Source organism: Oncorhynchus nerka, linkage group LG10, assembly GCF_034236695.1.
Source record: "Oncorhynchus nerka isolate Pitt River linkage group LG10, Oner_Uvic_2.0, whole genome shotgun sequence".
In the NCBI taxonomy this organism is placed as follows: domain Eukaryota; kingdom Metazoa; phylum Chordata; class Actinopteri; order Salmoniformes; family Salmonidae; genus Oncorhynchus; species Oncorhynchus nerka.
In genome coordinates, this window is record NC_088405.1 from 52535832 (window position 1) to 52559851 (window position 24020).

At 41.8% G+C, this 24020-nt stretch overlaps 2 protein-coding genes across 2 annotated transcripts; one reads left to right on the forward strand and one right to left on the reverse strand.

Moving 5' to 3' along the window:
- The first annotated feature begins 9984 nt into the window (after nt 1-9984).
- mtif3 (mitochondrial translational initiation factor 3) lies at nt 9985-16274 on the forward strand. The gene is made up of 4 exons (XM_029670313.2): nt 9985-10179; nt 10429-10889; nt 11045-11196; nt 15672-16274. Exons 2-4 carry the CDS (start codon nt 10430-10432, stop codon nt 15903-15905), a joined length of 846 nt encoding a protein of 281 aa, XP_029526173.1. The 5' UTR covers nt 9985-10179; nt 10429; the 3' UTR covers nt 15906-16274.
- Nucleotides 16275-19809: 3535 nt separating this feature from the next.
- Nucleotides 19810-21820, reverse strand: LOC115134936 (transcription factor IIIA-like). Its single transcript, XM_029669058.1, has 3 exons — nt 21815-21820; nt 20732-20816; nt 19810-19916 (listed from the first exon to the last, which is right to left on the reverse strand). Exons 1-3 carry the CDS (start codon nt 21818-21820, stop codon nt 19810-19812), a joined length of 198 nt encoding a protein of 65 aa, XP_029524918.1.
- Nucleotides 21821-24020: the final 2200 nt, after the last annotated feature.

A 24020-nucleotide genomic window follows, 5' to 3' on the forward strand; every position in this document is an offset into this window, starting at 1 on the left:
CGCTCCTGGGTGGGGGTTACTACTCCCCATTACCATAGAAACCAATACACTGACTTTCAGCTGGCCCGGGCCAGGGGTCCACTGACACCGGCCCTCGAACTGCTCTGAGTCCTGACAGAACCCAAATGGACCTCCGCAAACTGAATAATACCCATTTGTAGCCAGTTTGTCAAACATAACAAGAGCTGCCAGCATCGCTATGACAGCCTGTCTGCACAGATTACTTTTATAAATGAGACCTACTCTTTGGGCTGCCACTCCCACGATGGACCACAGGCGAATAAGATGAATTGGAAAAGATCCAAACAAAACCACTCCAAGATGACACAGACCAGTACAGACCCAAACCCCACATCATGGAGCAGAACCCTCTGGTGCAGGACTTCTCAGCACTACATTCAGAACTATACATACCCACGAGACAGGTCATTTCTACAGAAAATATCCAAACGTCACAACACAGAACTAAAAGTAATCGACAGTGCTCGAAAACAAACAAAAGCCGAACAAGTCCTAATTCCTAAACACCAAATACAATGCTGAAAGAAATTCCATTTTCAAATATTTCAAATGGGAGTCAATCAATAAGCATGCTGAGCTGTGTGTGAAGTGTGTGTGCTTGTGAATACAAAATATGTTTGAATGATAGGGTCTCAACATGTGTTTGTGTGTGTGTGTGTGTGTGTGTGTGTGTGTGTGTGTGTGTGTGTGTGTGTAACTGTGCATTTGTATATGTACATTAGATGAAAATGGCCGTCAAGTGAGCAGGCCCGGAGGGTACAAGGTCAGAGTTCACACCCGCCGCCCTCACCCATGGCAGGTGCAGCCCCTGGGGGTGTGAGGCGGAGGCCCCTCATCTCTCCCACCTCTTCACGCTGCGCAGACAGAGAAAGAGAGGGGTGTGAAAGGGTGCACTCCAGAAAGCCATCACCTGCTCCCTCCGCCCTCCAATCCCCACTAACCCTCCCACCCCGAACCCTCCTACCACCCCCTGCTCCTCACTGCCTACTTTGACAGACTGGGGTGGGGAGAAAGAGAGAGTGTGTATGAGAGAGAAAGAGACAGAGCGAGAGAGAGAGAGTCCTTCAAAATAATGAAACCAACACAGGAACAGACTGAGTAGCAGAGACAACAAAATGCAAAACCCGGAGAAGACATAAGTGACACTGAAACCAACAACCTAAGGTCTAAACTATCAGCTATCTGTGCAGTAGAGATGTGTGGGATTTTGTTTTTGGTACATTGTGGTGGGTATGAATGCTTTTGGCATCAGAAAAAGGTATAATTGTCATGTCCACAGAGGGCAGTGAATTGGACTGGGAGCCAAATGAAGACTGTGTGGACAGAAAGTCCATGGGAGAGGATGTGTATTGATGGACTCCCCTCCCTGCCTCCCCCTCCATTGTAGCGTTGAGTGAGTGTATCCTCCTGCTCTGAGCGTTGGAATGCGTCTCCTCTCCTCCACACCCGTGATGGATGGGGCCTTGTTCTGCACTCTTTCGCCCCTCCCTCTGAATCCCTTTTTCTCTCTTTTAGGCATTGACTCTTTCATCACATCCTTTTATTCTACCCCAATAAAAGTCACAGATTCTTCATTGGCTGTTGTGTGGATCTGAGAGGCTCTGAGACTTTTAATCTGGAGTGTGTCACACATCATCACACAAAGTAACCCACATGCAAACGAATACACACAACTGCATATAAAACGCAAGGACAAGTAATGTATAGAAGCAACACATTCGCTCAAATAAACAAAGACAAAACACAACAAAAACACACACAAAACACTAAATGTATCGATAGTAGAAGTTCCTGTCTTGCTCTATCCCCACGTTGCACCTCCAGTTTTGCGCCGTTTCCACCTCCATTATGTGGTGTTGTGCTATTTCTGTGGTGAGGGAGTGAGGCACAGGCCTATGAGCTACTAATACTAATGAGATATTATTTAAAGAATTACTCTTTGATACTGTATTTCCCACTGGCTCGATGAAAAGGTAAAACAGGGCTGTTTAAAAACTATTATTAGATAGCATTACACAAGAAGTCACCATCCGGAGTACGGCTTCATCCCCGAGTCACCAATCAGCTCCTGAGTCACCAATCGGCTCCTGAGTCACTGCACCCTTCCTCTATGGACCCTCTCATCTCGCTTCGAAATTATATTACACGCACTCTCAAAGGACTCAGACACACCCACACATACGGACATTTGCAGTGAGACACAGGTAAATACATGTAACCACACACCCACACAGGCACACCTAGATAATAGAAAATGCATCTATCAATCAATGTAAGGAAGCACAAAGTTAAAGCCAAATGAATGACAATATTTAACGATAACTCATTTTGGTATTTCAAATAATGAACTTGATATTAGGGTTTGTCAACAGCAGCAATGGAGGAAAAAGCATCCCAAAGCTCATTGTTCATTGGGAACTTGAAGATGACAGTTAGATACTGTTCATCTCGGTGGAATGAGACCAATCATCAACTCTACAAAGATTCCCTCATTACTTCAAAAAAGACACAAGACAGGGTCAAAAACACAATGTAATACAATGGAAGGTTGGTAACGTTTTAACGCTTAGGTATTAGATATGCTGTACATTATACAGCCAGTGGGGACGAAGGTAGCGTTGTGGTTAGAGCGTTGGACTAGTAACCGAAAGGTTGCAAAATCGAATCCCCGAGTTGACAAGATAAAGATCTGTCGTTCTGCCCCTGAGCAAGGCAGTTAACCCACTGTTCCTAGGACGTCATTGAAAATAAGAATGTGTTCTTAACTGACTTGCCTAGTTAAATTAAAGGTATAAAATACTACCTTAAAGGTAGATTCAGTGATATGATGTTACTATAAGTAGCAGTGTGATTGTGGCAAATTTGGGGGGTAATCTGCCGGGACACAAACCTGCATCTTTATACAACACTGCTGGTGCCTAAGTAGTCCCATTTCATTTCTGACACCAATGTAGGAAATTCAGGAGTTAGCCTGATGTTGACCTGAACTTACGACCCTATACCTGTCAGTCCAGAAGGACACTACACTATATGTTGTGACACAATGAAAATGTGAACATGAAATTGAAAGTAGCTCTATCCATTTCTCTTTTTTAAAATGTCAATGAGTATGCAAACTTAGTCAGAAGGACATTAATGGTATCTTATCTTCCTGGCTTTCCATTCTTCAAGGTTTGTTCCCGCTATGGTGCTTACACAGCTTCATGGTTAAAACTGATGATGGTAGATGGAAAATAAACTGGTCTCTCCCAATAGACAACTTTTAAAGGTCAACTTCCCCTTAGAACCAACTTCTCTGGTTTTAAATGGCCTATGTCGCATCGATATGAGTCAAAAACATTACATCTAGAGTACAAATGGACTACAAAGTGTAAATAGAATACTTTTGGTCATAAAGTCAGTCTAGTCCAAAACGGAAATACAGAAACATCAGCTAGATAGCTGCAGCTGGCTATCCTATCACCATCTTGAGATGGCGTTGTTCTCTCCATAGCAAAGCTAGCTAGCTGACCTAACTGACCTAACTGTACTCACTACTGCCCTTGTTTGTTGTGATTGAATGGCTAAGAAACACCCACATCGTTTTCCTTCAGTCATGGCAGCAAGCATTTCTTGATGAGCCAGAATGAAAAACAAGGACAAATCAGGATGTCCAGTCGTCCTTTAAGGTCTGAAAACATCTAACAAACGTGTAGTTTTGTCATTTAAATCTATAAAGTTTGCATGTAGCCAAGTGTGAGTATTCTGTGTTTACATATATGTGTTTGAGTTCACTGTGCAGAAGTATTTACGTGTTTGTGTATACAAGTCTTCAGTGTGCGTGCGTGTGTGTGTGTGTGCGTGCGTGCGCGCGCGCGCGTGTGTGTGTGTGTGTGTGGTAGGGGTCTGGGTCCGTGTTTTTAGTAAGTCCTTGTGTAACCACTTGAGGCAGAGAAAAATGGGCAGAGGCATTAAAAACATAAAAGGGAAAAGGGTAGTAATGAATTTACAGGAAAATGAACATTAATGGCACTAGCATTACTCATGTTCCATATAACAAATTATTGGAAATTTGACAAGCACACTAAATTATCTCCTCATGTCTGCCGGGAGCGCGATGAAGTCCTCTCTGCCTGCCATGGCAAGACAATTTCAGCTCATTTCACTATTTATAACAATAGAACTACCCATTAAGACAAATTAATGTCATTATCAAGTCTCTATGAAAATGACAACTACCAGCGTTTCGAGCAGCTTTAGAGGCTATTGACGATAATGAAATCCGCTGTACAGGTACTGAAAAGAAACACTCCAAGTAATTATTTTCTAGTAGCTTGTTTGTCTGCCGTCCGTTCGTTTGCTTTCAGCTCAATTATGTGACTCTGTGAGCGTGTGGAGGCGCGTAGTGCTCTGCGGCCCACAGAGCGAGGGGCCTAATTGGGCAATTACCGTCCCGTTTCAGGGCTTTTAGCTCCAGCAGAGTGGAGGGAGACCAGGCCGCTCACAGCCAGGAGCACCCTACACACACAAAACCACACATTTACACTACTGACACAAACACACGCACCATCCACACACACAATACATTGTAGGCTCTACAGTACCCACATGCAAGAACACATGGTATACACACAAAGACACATGGTACACTACGGAAAATAAATACAACTTGTCTACACACAACATTGTATGAGAAGACTATATAATATGATTGTATATTCAGAGGTCATACATACATCCCTCTAGAAATTCTATATACACAATAAAATGTGTGTGCAAATACACACAGACACACACACATATTAGCTAGTACGTAGAAATGTGTGTGTGTGTGTATATGTATGTGTGTGTGTCATTGTGTCATTGTGTGTGTGTGTGTGTGTGTGTGTGTGTGTGTGTGTGTGTGTGTGTGTGCGCGCGCGCGCGCGTGTGTGTGTGTGTGTGTGTGTGTGACATTGATGTGTCAGTCTATGTCAATATATGAGTGTCTGAGATTATAAACGAGTGAAAACACAGGTGGCACCCCCTCCATATCGCTAGCTCCCTTCCTCTCCTCCTCTAATTTCCACATTATCCCTGTAGCGTTCTCCCCCTCACTCTAACATTCAGTCTGTCTCTCTCTGGATCATGTAGCTTGTGTTAATTAAACCCTCTTTCAGATCATTCCCTTGCTCAAGTGGCTTCAGTGCGGCACCCATTAGGCAGAAAGCTCTGTTATCTGCATTTCCAAATGTAGCTCAACATTTATTAAAGTGAAATTCATCCAGTAATTGCCCGCCTCGGCATGCCCTGTTCCTGACTCCCACCTCCCGGGCCACCTGCCCAAAGACACCAACAACTATTTCCCAGCATGCCACAGGGTAATTAGACCTTTCAGACCCCGTCCACTGAGAGCCTGGTAATTGCGTTAACAAAAAAAATTAACAGCGCATCATGAGGATCATTATGTAAAAATACCTGCTAATGAAGCATTAGCCTTGATTTTATCTGGATTAAAAATCGCTAGAAACACAGAGAAGTGAGAGTGCGCAGAGACAATGTCAGGAGAATAAAGTCAAAAAAACAAAAAACAACTAGGGGTTTTAAACAGTCCAGGAGTTTTGCTGAGACAAATGTCCTCTTAAACTAGTGGTACCGATATATACAGCGAGGTCCATAATTATTGGCACCCTTGCTAAAGATGAGCAAACAATACTATAAAATAAATACTACAAATACTAAGCTATAATGCATGCAATAACAACAACAAAAATGTATATATTTTTTAATACAATTGCTTAGAAAAAAATTAGATTTAGTTTCAAAAGTAAAAGAAACGAAGATAGGGGTCTAAATGATTAACACTCCTGTTTTCAATACTCCAGCACCCTCCCCTTGTGAGGATAACGACAATGAGCCTTTTTCTAAAATGTTTTATGAGATTGGAGAAAATGATTGATATCCTGCCGTTGACCTTAACAAGGGCTCCAGGACCAGTGGAAGCAAAATAGCCCCATAACATCAAAGATCCACCACCATATTTTATGAGGTACTTTTCTGCATATGCTTCTGTTTTTCAACACCAAATCCACCACTGGTGTGTGTGGCCAAACAGCTCTATTTTCATGTCCTCTGACTATAGCACCAGTTCCAATCCAAGTGCCAATGCCTTTTTACCAAACTCCAGGCGGTGCTATGGTCAGATTTTTTTGGGCATACAATTTAGTTCAGTATTTGTACTATTTATTTTATACAATCTTTTTTGCTCATCTTTATTAAGATGAGCAGGTGATAAACTGTAAATACAAATTCAGATATCTTGCTATTTTGCCGTCGTGCTATTTTAAAATGACTATTTCAGTCACCTTAAAGGCAAAAACATAATTAATAATTTGATTATAAAAAATGATAGATTCTAAAATTGGTTCATTTTATGGCTTTTAAAATTTCATCTGGAAAATTGTTTTGCCAGTTCTCTACAAAACATTGAGGTGCTCAATTAATTTGTACTATTTCAAGAGAGAGGGGTATTTGATGATTTTAAACATTTTTCATGACAATTTGTCTAAACAAAAATAGTTTCTAGCTTATATATATTTGGTTACGAAGTGACCGTCACTTTAATTTGTAATTGATAGTTCAAGTAAGTTTTTTTCCTACTGTGTTATTGACTTGTTAATTGTTTACTCCATGTGTAACTCTGTGTTGTCTGTTCACACTGCTATGCTTTATCTTGGCCAGGTCGCAGTTGCAAATGAGAACTTGTTCTCAACTAGCCTACCTGGTTAAATGAAGGTGAAATAAATAAAAAAAGGTCACAATACGCAATCATCTGAATATGTTGAGATATGCTGTAAATCATCATACACATTAAATCAAGTGGTACATGAGGACATTTTCTATGACAGTTTGTCAGAGTTGACTGTTTTACATTAATACATAGGACAGGCTAGTGGATTAAAACATTTGTACCAACTGTGAACATGAAAATAATACAAATCATTTCTGAACATAGGATGCATCATAGTTGGAATGTAAGTTTCTTGCGTAACTAAACTACCTGTATAAATACACAGTAGATACAGAATTTGGACAACATTTAGAACACACTTAAAGTGTTACTGTAATTATTATTTTTGAAAGGGAAAGGGAAAGGGGGATACCTAGTCAGTTGTCCAACTGAATGTATTCAACTGTAATGTGTCTTCCGCATTTAACCCAACCAAGTAGCCTACAAGTGCATTGTCTAATGAGGGTTAAGTACAATGGTTGGTTAAGTACAATGTAATGTTGGTTAAGTACAATGTAATGTTGGTTAAGTACAATGTAACTACGCATACAATGACAATAATTGTTACAATGTACTTACAGGAGTAGCCTAATAACAACATTGTAAACTGTAAATGTTATTTGGAGTTTCCTTTCAGTGTGATGTACCTGTAGATACAGCATACCATAGTTTACAGCAGAGCAGCACTGTCGGACAAGAGTGACTATGTAGAATAATATCAAGCATCATTATATTATCATCATTAAATATTTATATTATTAAGAATTATAATTCCACAGTAATAAGAATAGGCTATTATATGTTTTATACTGAAATGTATTCTTAAAAATGTTGTTTAAATCGTTGTTAACATGTTTCATGTGGCTTCAAACTTCTCAACGTCAGATCACCAAACTTACAAAACAATGGAAATGATTGACAGATGCAAGTGAGAATAGTCTAATTCTAAGACTACTAAACGAATCAGTTGAATGGGGGATTAATATGGCGACAGAAAATGAGCAAATTGGCATTTTTTTATTCACGTTTTCAATCAAGAAGGACATAACAATTATTACCATTGGCTCTAAAATATAGGCCTAAAATGGTTTGGCAATGTATTAGTTAATTGAGACATGAATTGCAAGAGAGAGAGAGGGAGGAGGGCGTTAAGCTACGTTTCAGTTAATCATCAGCTCATTCAGGTGTTAGTCAGCGCCACATAACCTGCATATGTGTATTTGCCGAAACATGTTTGTTATCCTTGGGAAAACCAGCCTCACACATAGAAGTCGCACCATTGGGGTGAATACCAAACGACAGATTTAAACTATGTTACAGTTTGAGAGCATACAGGAACGTTTTCGTGTGGTAACACCACATCACTGCAAACAGCCTATGCAATTTGCCTCCTATTATGTTCCTCATCATAAAATGCTTACTAATAAGTTCCACACTGTTACTAGACTTAGGCTGCGATAACACAGGCAGTTGTTGGTCTTTTGACCAATCAGATTAAAGTCAAATTCATTTTATAAACCCATGGTTCTAAAATTAATTTAGCCTTAAAATGCTTTTGGGAAACCGGGCCCTGATATTTTGCCAGCAAATGATCCGAATTGGGATGCCTGTGTAAACGCAGCCTATGAAACCTATAAAAACGAATGGTTTGGTTTGTAGAAACTGAACGGATATAAAACTTCAGATTAATTGAGGCCTCAAATTGTCATTGTAAAACAGATCATTCAAAACGGAGAATCCTCACTATATCCTGTGTTTAAGTTGAGTTTTTTCCACATACAGATACATGCCTTCAAGACTAAAACCCCTAACTATACAAAAAGTGCAATGCAGCTTATTTTCAACACCCCTTGACCTAGCCAGGGGTATTCAACTCTGACCCTACGAGGTCCTGAGCCTGCTGGTTTTCTGTTCTACCTGATAACTAATAGCACCTCATGTCTAAATCAGTACATGATTAGAGGTGAACAATGAAAAAAAGCGTGGAACTGGCTTCGAGGTCCAGAGTTGACACACACACACACACACACACACACACACACACACACACACACACACACACACACACACACACACACACACACACACACACACACACACACACACACACACACACACACACACACACACACACACACACACACACAGGGCACACAAGGAACTTATCTTGCTGTTCATTAAATTAACTGCTGTTCATCTGATTATAAAATCTATATATTTACTGTTTCTATAGACTAAGGCCTGGGCAGGGGATAACCCCACAACGCAGAGCCCAGAGCCCACTGAACATCTCTAAAACTTTATTGACAATTAGGCTATCACTGCAGATTTCTTCAAGTAGCCTATGTGTCAGAAATAACAATCCAGATCATTAGGGCTACCTAGTGGGATTTTAATAATGAAGATAATATAATTGAGCATATAGGCCTACAATGTTTGCAAACATCCAAAGCAACAACAAAAAACATTCCTGCCTACTCCTTTGAAAGAGCTCTCCCCTGAGAGCTATAGAAAAGCACCTTTGTCTATCAATCAGATTTTTTCCCTCACTAAGATCTCTCAAAGTACACTAAACACATAAAGGGACACTAAATAAAGGCCGCACTGCCTTTCAATCAAGAACACATGCAGGATGTGACCTAATATAGATGGAACATAGGGTATTGATAATATGAACAAATACATCGAATTGGCTTAATATATAAGCAAAATGCAGTGCCCAGAGAAGAAGGTGCAAAACAAAGACGAGCAGAGTAGAGTATTGACGAGTCAAACTGTGTCAACCCGAGTTACGCTCAGATGAGCGCTCAGAAGCTGACCCGCGCGCGCAATACGCCTGCACTGGTCTAAGACCCCGTCCCTTATGTCATTATCTCCGATTGTCAGCCAAATTAATTACAATTATTTTAAATGTATGCCATGTCTATGAGATTTGTTTTTTTCGTTTGAAAGACCAATTGCCTCTTGACTATTTTTCGAAATATAACTTAGATATGCAATCACAAGGTTTGCTAAGAACATAGTTTGATAACAATTATTCTAGACCATTATCAGGCTATTATAATCAACAGCAGCCTGTAGCCTAGCTTACTATTAATAGCGTAGGGGCCTACACATGATTAATTATAGCCTAAGTTATATAATAAGAAAGGTACTAGTTCGAACGACATCTAAAACTACAAATTCAGATCATTATTCTGTGACCACGTCATCATGCTGCGCTAAGAACTGTTAAGGAGACAGGACCCCGTTTTCATGTTGTATGGAAACAAACACCTCCCGTTTTAGGGCGATACGTATGCGTTGAAATATTGTACAATATAAAGCTAAGTTTAGAATTCTTCGTGCGTCCTTACTTATTCTTTGTTCCTGTGTTTCGGCCTGCAAGCTGACTGTCGCGTGCCTGATCTGTATGTATTCCTAGCCCTGTACAATACGTTCTGTAGAGGCGGCTACTTCTCCCTGTCAATTATTGTTTTCTTAGCTAACCATGTTCCCATGCTTGTCAACAGTGTGTTTTTGATTGTCTTTCACTTGCATTTTCTGACTTTTAAACGTAATTGCTGGACAAAAGTGACTTACTTTTGGGAATAATAATGCCTAGTTTCACGTTTGTTTACCTCTCTCACTCTCTCCTGCTCTCTCTGTGTTCTGCTCAGAATGTCTAGTGCTTGTCTGAGGTGGGCCCTGAGTCATGCATCTAGAGGTGTCTGTGGTGGAACTCTCAACTCCTGGAGAACAGCCTCTGGGGCTGGGCTCCTATCATACAATGGGAGATGTGTGAGTGCATCGTTGTCTTGGGGATGGTGTCCACTGTCCACCACAGTGGATGAAACTGAAGAGGGGCAGGTGCCTAAGAAGAAGCAGGATCCCCGAGCTCGTGCCACCATTGGCAGTATTGGCCGGAAGATCCACCAGCGCCACCTGCAGGTTATCAATGAGAATGACGAGAACATGGGCACCATGCATCGAGCTGATGTCCTCAGACTGATGGACGAGAATGGGCTTAAACTGGTCCCTCTCAACGAAAACAAAGATCCACCCGTCTACCGTCTAATGACTGGCAAACAGATCCACGAGGAGCAGCTCAAACTGCGTGAGAAACAGAAAGCCAAGACAGGTGTGTAATATTTAGCACATACACAACTACTGCCTTTACATCACACACATGCACATCTCTGCATTGCATACAGTGGTTATATCAGAATTCTCTAAAAGGAATCCCCTCCTGTCTGATCTCTGAAAGCCAAAACCATACCTTCGGTCTCTCCACAGGCCCTGTGCAGGTAAAGGAGCTTACCGTTTCCTCTGACATTGGTAACCATGATCTTCTAACCAAGCTGAGGCAGGTCCAGAGCTGGCTGGACAAGAAGCACCATGTCAGAATCACTCTGAGAACAGGGCGTGTGGAACATACACAGCCACTGGTGAGAAATATCTCTCTCTATTTTTTTATTTTGACCTGTCTGATGCACATCACCTAAAACCACATCCCTTATACAGGTTCTATTCACCCTTCTGTAGTTTCTAAGATGCTTTAGAGATTATTTTTTTGGGTATGTATAATGACTACTACCATATTCATGTATTTTATCTCCCTAACAAGCTCATGGAACTAGACAGAACAGATACTGTACAGTTGAAGTCGGAAGTTTACATACACTTAGGTTGGAGTCATTAAAACTCGTTTTTCAACCCCTCCACAAATTTCTTGTTAACAAACTATAGTTTTGGCAAGTCGTTTAGGACATCTACTGTTTGCATCACACAAATAATTTTTCAAACAATTGTTTACAGACATATTATTTCACTTATAATTCACTGTATCACAATTCCAGTAAGGTCAGAAGTTTACATACACTAAGTTGACTGTGCCTTTAAACAGCTTGGAAAATTCCAGAAAATGATGTCATGGCTTTAGAAACTTCTGATAGGCTAATTGACATAATTTGAGTCAATTGGGGGTGTACCTGTGGATGTATTTCAAGGCCTACCTTCAAACTCAATGCCTCTTTGCTTGACATCATGGGAAAATCAAAAGAAATCAGTCAAGACCTCAGAAAACAATTGTAGACCTCCACAAGTCTGGTTCATCCTTGGGAGCAATTTCCAAATGCCTGAAGGTACCACGTTCATCTGTACAAACAATAGTACGCAAATATAAAATACCTCCTAGGAAGGAGACACGTCTCCTAGAGATGAACGTACTTTGGTGCAAATCAATCCCAGAACAACAGCAAAGGACCTTGTGAAGATGCTGGAGGAAACAGGTACAAAAGTATCTATATCCACAGGAAATCAAGTCCTATATCGATATAACCTGAAAGGTCGCTCGGCAAAGAAGAAGCCACTGCTCCAAAACTGCCATAAAAATGCCAGACTACGGTTTCCAACTGCAGATGGGGACAAAGATGTCCTCTGGTCTGATGAAACAAAAATAGAACTGGTCATAATGACCATCGTTATGTTTGGAGGAAAAAGGGGGAGGCTTGCAAGCCGAAGAACACCATCTCAACCGTGAAGCACAGGGGTGCTTTGCTGCAGGAGGGACTGGTGTACTTCACAAATTAGATGGCATCATGAGGCAGGACAATTGTGGATATATTGAAGCAACATCTCAAGACATCAGTCAGGAAGTTAAAGCTTGGTCGCAAATAGGTCTTCCAAATGGACAATGACCCCAAGCATACTTCCAAAGTTGTGGCAAAATGGCTTTAGAACAACAAAGTCAAGGTATTGGAGTGGCCATCACAAAGCCCTGACCTCAATCCTATAGAAAATGTGTGGGCAGAACTGAAAAAGCACATGCAAGCAAGGAGACCTACAAACCTGACTCAGTTACACCAGCGCTGTCAGGAGGAATGGGTCAAAATGCACCCAACTTATTGTGGGAAGCTTGTGGAAGGCTACTCTAAATGTTTGGCACAAGTTAAACAATTTAAAGGCAATTGAAATAAATGTTTACTAGGATTAAATGTCAGGAATTGTGAAAACCTGATTTTAAATGTATTTGGCTAAGGTGTATGTAAACTTCCGACTTCAACTGTATATCCATTAGTATTGCAACCAGTAAACCTATATTAAACCTAAATGTGTCAGCCTGAACACACCAGATACCTCTTCACTATTCTGTAGTTGAAACCAGGAAAATAGTAGACAGTTGTTTTTTTTAATTAAGAACTCTATTTTTTTATGCAAAAATATACACTCAATTCTGTATATGTACACAAAAACCTTCCTTTGGCAGAGCAGAGATTCATTAGCAACAAATATAAACCAGGCTCAGACATGGTGAATTATACAGTGCCCTCCATAATTATTGGGATAGTGACATATTTTTTGTTGTTTTGGCTCTGTACTCCAGCACTTTGGATTTGAAATGATACAATGACTATGAGGTTAAGTAGTAGACTGTCAGCTTAAATTTGAGGGTATTTTAATCCGAATCGGAAATTGCAGTACTTTTGTTTTTTTACATAGTCCCCTAAAATATTCGGACAAATTCACTTATTTGTGTATTAAAGTATGCAAACGTTCAGTATTTGGTCCCATATTCCTAGCACGCAATGACTACATCAAGCTTGTGACTCTACAAATGTGTTGGATGCGTTACAGCTAGTCCTGAATGAAAGGTGAATAATGATGAGTGAGAAAGTTACAGACGCACGAGTACTATACCCCCAAGACAAGCTAACCTCTCACCATTAGAAGAACAGGGGAGGTTAGAGTTTTTGAGAGGGAATGATATTTGGAGGCCTGTAACTTTCTCACTCATAATTATTCACAATTAATTCAGGACTATCCATAATCATGGGAGTATCCACATTCATGTAGAAGTGTTTAAAACATTATATTCTGACTCCAAAATGCTAAAGTACATTATTTACCATTCATTTATATTGGGCACAAAATAATCTGAATTGCAACCGAAACAAACCGCAAATGCATCCAACAAGTTTGTAGAATCACAAGGTTGATGTAATCATTGCGTGTTAGGAATATGGGACCAAATACAACATTTTTGTTTACTTTAATACACATCTACAGTACCAGTCAAACGTTTTGACACACCTAGTCATTCAAGGGTTTTCTTTATTTTTACTATTTTCTACATTGTAGAATAATAGTGAAGACATCAAAACTACGAAGTAACACATATGGAATCATGTAGTAACCCAAAAAGTGTTCAAAATCAAAATAGATTTTATAGTTGAGATTCTTCAAATAGCCACTATTTGCCTTGATGACAGCTTTGCACACTCTTGGCATTCTCTCAACCAGCTTCACCTGGAATGCTTTCCCAACAGTCTTGAAGGAGTTCCCACATATGCTGAGCACTTGTTGGCTGCTTTTCCTTCACGCTGTGGTCCAACTCATCCCAAACCATCTCAATTGGGTTGAGGACGGGTGATTGTGGAGGCCAGGTCATCTGATACAGCACTCCATCACTCTTCGTCTTGGTCAAATAAACAGCCTGGAGGTGTGTTGGGTCATTGTCCTGTTGAAAAACAAATGATAGTCCCATTAAGCGCAAACCAGATGGGATGGTGTATCGCTGCAGAATGCTGTGGTAGCCATGCTGGTGAAGTGTGCTTTGAATTCTAAATATATCACAGATAGTGTTACCAGCAAATCATCACACCTCCTCCTCCATGCTTCACGGTGGGAACCACACATGCAGAGATCACCCGTTCACCTACTCTGCGTCTCACAAAGACACTGTGGTTGGAACCAAACATTTCAAATTTGGACTCATCAGACCAAAGGACAGATTTCCACTGGTCTAATGTCCATTGCTTGTGTTTCTTGGCCCTAGCAAGTCTCTTATTATTATTGGTGTCCTTCAGGAGTGGTTTCTTTGCAGCAATTCGATTCGACCATGAAGGCCTGTCTCCTCTGAACGGTTGATGTTGAGATGTGCCTGTTACTTGAACTCTGTGAAGCATTTATTTGGGGTGCATCTGAGGTGCAGTTAACTCTAATGAACTTATTCTCTGCAGCAGTGGTAACTCTGGGTCTTCCTTTCCTGTGGTGGTCCTCATGAGAGCCAGATTCATCATAGCGCTTGATGGTTTTTGCGACTGCATTTGAGGAAACTTTCAAAGTTCTTGAAATGTTCCGGATTGACTGACTTTCATGTCTTAAAGTAATGATGGACTGTCATTTCTCTTTGCTTATTTGAGCTGTTCTTGCCATAATATGGACTTGGTCTTTTACCAAATAGGACTATCTTCTGTATACCACCCCTACCTTGTCACAACACAACTGATTGGCTCAAACACATTAAGAAGGAAATAAATTCCACAAATTCCCTTTTAACAAGGCACACCTGTTAATTGAAATGCATTCCAGGTGACTACCTCATGAAGCTGGTTGAGAGAATGCCAAGTGTGTGCAAAGCTGTCAAAGGCAAATGATGGCTACTTTGAAGATTTAAAATATATTTAGATTTTTTTAACACTGTTTTGGTTACTACATGATTCCATATGTGTTATTTCATAGTTTTGATATCTTCACTATTATTCTACAATGTAGAAAATAGTAACAATAAAGAAAAACCCTTGACTGGGTAGGTGTGTCCAAACTTTTGACTAGTACTGTAAGTGAACTTGTCCCAATACTTTTGGTCCCCTGAAATGGGGGGACCATGTACAAAAAGTGCTGTAATTTATAAACGGTTCACCCGATATAAAGTGCTGGAGTACAGAGCCAAAACCATTTTAAAAAATGTGTCACTGTCCCAATAATTATGGAGGACACTGTATATTTTTCTATTCTTATTGCGGATGGGAAAAGGAGTGTGCCTTTTTGTCTGTACAAGAACTCCATGTTAACTTTCCTGAGATGTGAAAGTATGGGCAGCTCAAATGTTAATGTTGTGCTGTTATGGTTTTGACGACAGGACACAACTCTGGAGCAGATGGTGCAACAGATAGAGGGGCTGGTAGGATTTGTTTCCAAACCCAAAGTAATCCGAGACGGTAGAGCTGCCATGTGCATCCTGCGTCCACCCTCAGTGAAGGAACTCAGAGAAATGAACAAAGGTGCAGCAGCGCCGGCCACTGATACCAGCTCCGAGCCCACCACATCACCTGCTGTTCCCCATACAGACCTCACACCAGACTCACAGCACTAAACTTAAATACAATCTAACTTAACAGTTGTGTGTGTGGAAACTTATGAGCTCAAAAACGAATGGAAAACTTAACTAGTGAAGGCAATGTCATATCCAGTTTTTTTTTATGAGGAGGGCGGTTGTACACATAAACATCAATATATGCAATAAACATAGGATGGGATGAGGAACAGCACGACATGTAAGGTTTATGTACTGGCTACTCGAAGTTTATGTTCAAATAAATGAACATATTCTAGCATACATGGAATGCCTATGTCTATTCTTACCTGTTTTTTCCATTCTGGATGGTGGGCAACACTGTGGCATTGTAAGCCTTGCTGTGAACTACAACGTTTTCTATTAAAGGGAACACGTATATCCATGTTATCACTACTGTAATTAAAATGTGTGGACCACTCTCTCATTCAAATGCACCTCCAGAGATACAGGAGCTGATTTTGACTAAATAGAGAGGGAAATCTGGTAGCAACCCAACAGGACTATGGTCAGGTATTCATACCTTGATGGCAAATGTCTTTCCACAGCCTTCATGGGGGCAGGTGTAAGGGTGCTGCTCTTCATGGAAAGAGCTGATGTTGCCCTGCAGGTTGAAAGGCGCACCCCTCCCTGGGACAGATAAACACCGGGCGCTCCTCTGCGTGGACACACTAGTGCTGCTTCAGGAACCAGGTGGGAAACACCTTGCTGCACTCATTACACTGCAAAAGGGCTGGAGACAATCACTTTAAAGCAACCTTCACTGAGGAACTTTGTTGTAATTGTGCAGGTAAACAAACAAATCAAAATGTATTTGTCACATGCGCCGAATACAACCAGTGTAGACAATACCGTGAAATGCTTACTTACAAGCCCTTAACCAATAATGCAGTTCAAGAAATAGAGTGAATAAAATAATTACTAAATAAAGCTTCAAATAAAAAGTAATACAATAAAATAACAATGACAAGGCTATATACAGGAGGTACCGGTACCGAGTCAATGTGCAGGGGTACATGTAGTCAAGGTAATTTGTACATGTAGGAAGGAGTAAAGTGACTATGCATAGATAATAAACAGCGAGTAGCAGCAGTGTAAAAACAAAGGGGTGGTGTCAATGTAAATTGTCAATTTTGATTCATTGTTCAGCAGAGAGAACAGTCTATGACTTGGGTGACAGGAGTCTTTGACATTATTTTGGGCATTCCTCTGACACCGCCTAGTATATAGGTCCTGGATAGCATGAAGCTTGGCCCCAATGATGTATTGGGCTGTATTCACTACCCTCGGCAGCGCCTTACGGTCGGGTGCAGAGTAGTCGCCATACCAGGCAGTGACGCAACCGGTCAGAATGCTCTCGATGGTGCAGTTGTAGAACCTTTTGAGGATCTGGGGACCCATGCCAAATATTTTCAGTCTCCTGAGGGCAAAAAGGTGTTGTCGTGTCCTCTTCACAACTTTCTTGGTGTGTTTGGACCATGATCGTATGTTGGTGATGTGGACTCCAAGGAACTTAACTCTCAACCCGCTCCACTACAGCCCCGTTGATGTGAATGGGGGCCTGTTCAGCCCTCCTTTTCCTGTAGTCCACGATCATCTCCTTTGTCTTGCTCACGTTGAGTGTTTAGTCCCAGAGTCCTTAGCTTAGTGATGAACTTTGTGGGCATTATGGTGTTGAACGCTGAGCTGTAGTCAATGAACAGCATTCTCACATAGGTGTTCCTTTTGTCCAGGTGGGAAAGGGCAGTGTGGAGTGCGATTGAGATTGTGTCATCTGTGGATCTGTTGGGGTGGTATGCGAATTGGAGTGGGTCTAGGGTTTCCGGGATGATGGTGTTGATGTGAGCCATGACCAGTCTTTTTACATTTTTTATTATTATTGAATTTATTTATTTTTTACCCCCTTTTCTCCCCAATTCCGTGGTATCCATTTGTTAGTAATTACTATCTTGTCTCATCGCTACAACTCCCGTACGGGCTCGGGAGAGACGAAGGACGAAAGCCATGCGTCCTCCGAAACACAACCCAACCAAGCCGCACTGCTTCTTAACACAGCGCGCATCCAACCTGGAAGCCAGCCGCACCAATGTGTCGGAGGAAACACCATGCACCTGCCATGACCAGTCTTTTAAAGCACTTTATGGCTACCGATGTGAGTGCTTCGGGGCGGTAGTCATTTAAGCAGGTCACCTTCGCTTTCTTGGGCACAGGGACTATGGTGGTATGTTTGAAACATGCAGGTATTACAGACTGGGTCAGGCAGAGGTTGAAAATGGTAATCCGTCTGGCCCCGTGGCCTTGTGAATGTTGACCTGTTTTAAGGTCTTGCTCACATCAGCTTTCCGCAGAACAACTGGTGCTCTCATGCATGCTTCAGTGTTGCTTTCCTTGAAGCAAGCATAAAAGGTATTTAGCCCGTCTGGTAGGCTTGCGTCACTTGGCAGCTCGCGGCTGGGTTTCCCTTTGTAATCCGTAATAGTTTGCAAGCCCTGCCACATCCGACGAGCGTCAGAGAGGTGTAGTAGGATTCAATCTTAGTTCTGTATTAACACTTTGCCTGTTTGATGGTTTGTCTAAGGGCATAGCGGGATTTCTTTTAAGAATCCAGATTATTGTCCCGCTCCTTGAAAGCGGCAGCTCTAGCCTTTAGCTCGGTGCGGATGTTGCCTGTAATCCATGGCTTCTGTTTGGGATATGTACATATAGTCACTGTGGAGACGACTTCGTCAATACACTTATTGAGGAAGCTGGTGACTGAGGTGGTGTTCTCCTCAATGCCATTGGATGAATCCCGGGAACATATTCCAGTCTGTGCTAGCAAAACAGTCCTGTAGCGTAGCATCTGTGTCATCTGACCACTTCTGTATTGAGCGAGTCACTGGTACTTCCTGCTTTAGTTTTTGCTTGTAAGCAGGAATCAGGAGGATAGAATTAAGGTCAGATTTGCCAAATGGAGTTCGAGGGAGAGCTTTGTATGCTTCTCTGTGTGTGGCGTAAGGGTGGTCTAGAGTTTTTTTCCCTCTGGTTGCACATGTGACATGCTTGTAGAAATGAAGTAAAACGGATTTAAGTTTGCCTGCATTAAAGTCCCCGGACACTAGGAGCGCCGCTTCTTGTTTGCTTATGGCCTTATATAGTTCGTTGAGTGCGGTCTTAGTGCCAGCATCGGTTTGTGGTGAAAAATCGAAGGCTACGATAAATATAGATGAGAACTCTCTTGGTAGATAGTGTAGTGTACACCTTATCATGAAGTACTCTACCTCAGGCGAGCAATACCTCAAGACTTTCTTAATATTGGATATTGCGCACCAGCTGTTATTGACAAATTGACACACACCACCACGCCTCGTCTTACCGGACGTGGCAGTTATGTCCTGCCGATGCACAGAAAATCCAGCCAACTGTATATTATCCGTGTCGTCGTTCAGCCACAACTCTGTGAAACATAAGATATTACTGTTTTTAATGTCCCTTTGGTAGGATAGTCTCGAACAGAGCTCATCCAGTTTATTCTCCAGTGATTGCACGTTGGCCAATATAACGGATGGTGGAGGCGGGTTATCCACTCGCCAACAAATTCTCACAAGGCTCCCCGATCTCCGCCCCCTGTACCTCTGTATTTTCTTCACGCGAATGACAGGGATTTGGGCCTGGTCTCTGAGACACAGTATAACCTTCGCATCGAACTCATTAAAGAATTAAACTTCATCCAGTTTTAGGTGAGTAATCACTGTTCTCATATTCAAAACCTCTTTTCTGTCATAAGAGATGGTAGCAGCAACATTATGTACAAATAAGTTACCAATGTGAAAAACACAAAATAGCACAGTTGGTTAGAAGCCCGTAAAAAGGCAGCCATCCCCTCCGGCGCCATTATGGTTATCCATATACTTATACACATACTATTCTAAAAGCAATCTGCCAATCATAAGGCATGAGACGGCATACATCTCTGTAGTTCTCTCCTATGTTTAATATACTCCGTCCAGGTCTTTCCAATGAAAGAACAGCCATCTTCTTCACAGGGGTAGCCTGTGTGAGATAAAATAACATTTTAGCAGTTTGTCTCCTGCAGGGCTCAGTGTCACTCCCAGACAAGCCAGCTGCAGGATCAGGAGATACATCTTACCTCTGCACTTTCTCATGAAGCCAGAGTTTATTGGGGAAGTGAATTGTTTCTCGCAGCCTTCAAAGGTACATTTATAAAGCCAATGAGTAAGAAAGACGAAAAGGCAGATATTAGTATAACAATCTGAAAATGTTCTTCTCTAGACCACAAAGCTAGGAGTACCCGGCATGTTCTGTACTGGGTTAAAATATGCATCGATATTCAGTTCACAGGGCTCAAATCTGTCATATTTCAAATGAATATTTATTCACTCCAGGACATCCCGGTTTAACCAACAACATGGGATAATACAATTAGTTTACCAATCTCCTTCATTTACTCACTGAAAAGGAAGGTCGTTTGGTGTGTTGCTGGCACTCGTGACATGAGCTGAACGTTTTTCCTGAATGCTTTTCCACATGCCTCAAAGCAAATGACACACCCGCAACCAAAGTACTGCATTTCATAATACCTGTGCTGTGTTCAACCAGAAAACTGACAAAGACCTAATGAAAATGTAGTGCGCAACATTCATGCGGTTTTTCGTCATGGTTGTGTTTACGATTAAGATGTTTCTTCAAATTGTAATTTGTGGTGAAGGCCTCTGTGCATCCATATACTGTACATATGTCAACAAACAGAACCACACAATTGTAGCCAGAACTCCTCGTACTCAATATGTCTCAAATGTCTGCACTCGGGGGCTAAAAAACACAAATACTCAGCTGAAGAGTCTCACCACTGTGGCTCCGCTGGTGCCAAGCTAGGTGGTACTTGGTGCAGAATGACTTGTCACAGCTGTCATGTTCATACACAAATGGTTTCTGCAAACTTAAAGCACATTGGTATAGGAAAGAATTGTTGGTATGGTGGCATTAAATGCACAATGTCAATGTGTGATATTTCCTCCATTCAATAGTCATTACAATTAATACCAATTTCATTGATTCTTGAAATACAATAACATAGCTAGCTAGCCATTACTTTTTTAGCCTACAACACTCTTAGTGTTCATGTTCTGTGTATACACAAAAATGGTGATCTCATGTAGTGTCAGTCCTTGCATCCACTATGAATTTGAAACTGCTTTCATTCCCCCAGCCTCCGCCTGGATGACACAACTCACAGTGCAGGGAGAGCTGTGACGCACTGGTCTGGACAGGAGGCTGTTGTAAATGCAGTATTCACTCAGACATTGAGCCGACGCATTGATTGGTTCTGTGTGGGTGTTTGAGCGAGAAAGACACGGAGAAGAACCAACTACAACATAAAACAGCCTTTCCATATTGTGAAGTCAGTTTAAAAAAAAAAGTATTATTCTGACTGCAGAGAGAGGGGCTCCGGAGTTGGAGACTTGAGGCAACAATTGCAGAAGTGGAGTTTGAGTCTGAAGCGAGAAGAGCTTTGAGTAAAGTTGGGGATGATGAATAGAACACAGTAGTGTCAAAGAATGGAACAAAAAGGAAATTGTCTAAAATTGAAGTGGATGACAAGTGTATGTCGGGAAAGGATTTGTTTGTTATTGGGATGCGATATTTGGATAAGAATGTTTATCTGGGAGATCTGTTTGAGGTATCGAGGAAGGTGAAGCAGGTGCTGGGAAAAGTAGAGTCAGAGTGATCAGGAGTGGGCTTGTTCTGATTAATTGTGTTTCTGAAGAACAGAAGAAGAGTGCATTGAGTATCACAAAAATCTCAGGTAATGTGCTTTGAATTTCGGAGTAGGGCGCCTGTTAAAGGAGTAATCTCTGGGTTGTCGTAGAAGTTAAGGCTGAATACATCAAGAATCATGTCCCAGATGTGGTTGGTGCCTGTCACTTTACCCGCATGGTGAATGGAGAAAGGGAGGAAAGTTTGTCAGGTCTGTTTTTAGATTAAGAGAACCTCCCTACGTGTGTAAAGCCAGGCTATGTAAGGCATTATGTAAGAGAATTGGTCCCCAAACTACTACAATGTAAACTATAAATGATTTGGCCATGTTTCAAATGTTTGCAGACGGATGGAGTATGATGAAGATCGGAGTGAAGAAGGTCAGTGTTGTAATTGTGATGGGGATGGGGATCATGACCCAGAGTCCCTGGTGTATCCTGTAAGGGCCCTGCTGAAAAAAACAGCATACATTGACTGTATAAAACATTTAGGACACCCCCCCCCATGTGGACTCTGCAAGGTGTTGAAAGTGTTCCACAGCAATGTTGGCCCATGTTGACTCGAATGCTTCCCACAGTTGTGTCAAGTTGGCTGGATGTCCTTTGGGTGGTGGACCATTTTTGATACACACGGAAACTGTTGAGCATGAAAAACCCAGCAGCATTGCAGTTCTTGACACAAATAGGTGCGCCTGGAATTTACTACTGTTGTGGAAATTCTTACACAGGGACAGTGAAAGTCGATCTTAAATGAATAATTATTTTATCAGCACACTGGAGAGGTTCCGACAAACTTGATGCACCATAGTGAACGTCTCCCAGGAGCTCTAACGGGGCAGTCCCGTTAGTTCCCTTATATACGGACAAGTTATATTTGCATGATTTAGCTTTTTCATCATTCATAATTAATGTTTGCTTCATTCATGTGATGACAAAATTTTGGTCATCCATGTGACAGACTAATACCTCAAAATGCTTTTCTCTCTAAGCGGAGACCTTGACACTGAGATATCCCTTTCTCTAAACAAAGTTCTGGGTGTACTGCCAAATTGCAGATATTGTAAGGTAGTTGTAAGGTTCTGTGTTTATTTTCTTAGTCAACCTTGCATTCTGTTTCTTTGTGTTCTGGAACGTAGTCCTGTCTTTCATTTTTGTTCAATGATTTCACCTGTGTTAGTTACTCACCTGGTCTCATCAGCTCCTTATTTAGTTCAGTTCATTCTGTTTGTGCCTTTGTGAGGTATTGTTAGTTTTGACCATTGCCTGCCTGTGACCACGATTCCTACCTTCTGCTAAGGTGAAATAAATACCTGCCGCGCCCTGTGCATGAATCTACACCTTTTTCTCCCATTACAGAATACCTCTCCTCAAAAACAGAATGGAGTCAGCAGAGCTACAGTGGCGCCTAACCCAGCAAGAGGAGCGTATGGCGGAAATCTGCAGTCTTCTCCGCCAGCCTATCCGTACTCCTCTGATGCCAGGTATCGTAACCCATAGCCCTTCTTCATTCATATCCATGCCTGCAAAATATGATGCAATCTAGCAAATACATTGAGCACAACCCCACTAACTTCGCCACCGACAAGAACAGGGTGGATTTTGTTGTGTCTCTACTCACAGGCAAAGCCCTCGATTGGGCCACTGCCATATGGATTGCCAACAGCACAGAACTCGGACCTGAGACCCATTTCCACACCCTCTTCAAAGAGGTATTCGATCACTCTCCTTCCGATCGTCCTATAGGAGACCTCCTCTTGGAACTTCAACAAGGACGCAATTCAGCTGTCGAGTATGCCCTCGAGTTCCGCACCAGGGGGCTGCTTTACTTACTGTCTACTGAAGAGGGCTCAACAGGGAACTTCAGGCGGAGCTGGCCTGTAGAGGTGACCTTCAGTATTTAAATCAATACATTCATATGTCCATCTCCATCGACCGCCTCATAGCCGACCGCTGAAGAACTCTGCCACCCAGGATCCCGAAACCCTCATTCCATGATTCCGTCATCTCATCCAAGTCTTACAGAGCCCATGCAGTTGGGCCGTGCTCCTCTCCCGTGTATTGAATGTCAAAGGCAGATCCAAGAAGGGATCTGCCTATATTGTGGAGAGAAAGATCATCTACTCAGCCACTGCCCTGTTCGCCCCCCCACGGAGAGATGAGAAGGGTCCCTCCGCTGCCATGCAGGTAGGCATTTCCTTATTTCTAAATATCTCCCAGAAGCAATTCTCCTTCCCATTATTGATAACCGTGAAGGGGGTTACTAAGTATGTAGAGGGTTTGATAGATTCGGGAGCAGCAGGTAATTTTATCGATCACCAGCTAGTACAAGAGCTTGACATTGATCTAAAACCTGTCACCCCTCCTTTTAAGGATTAACACC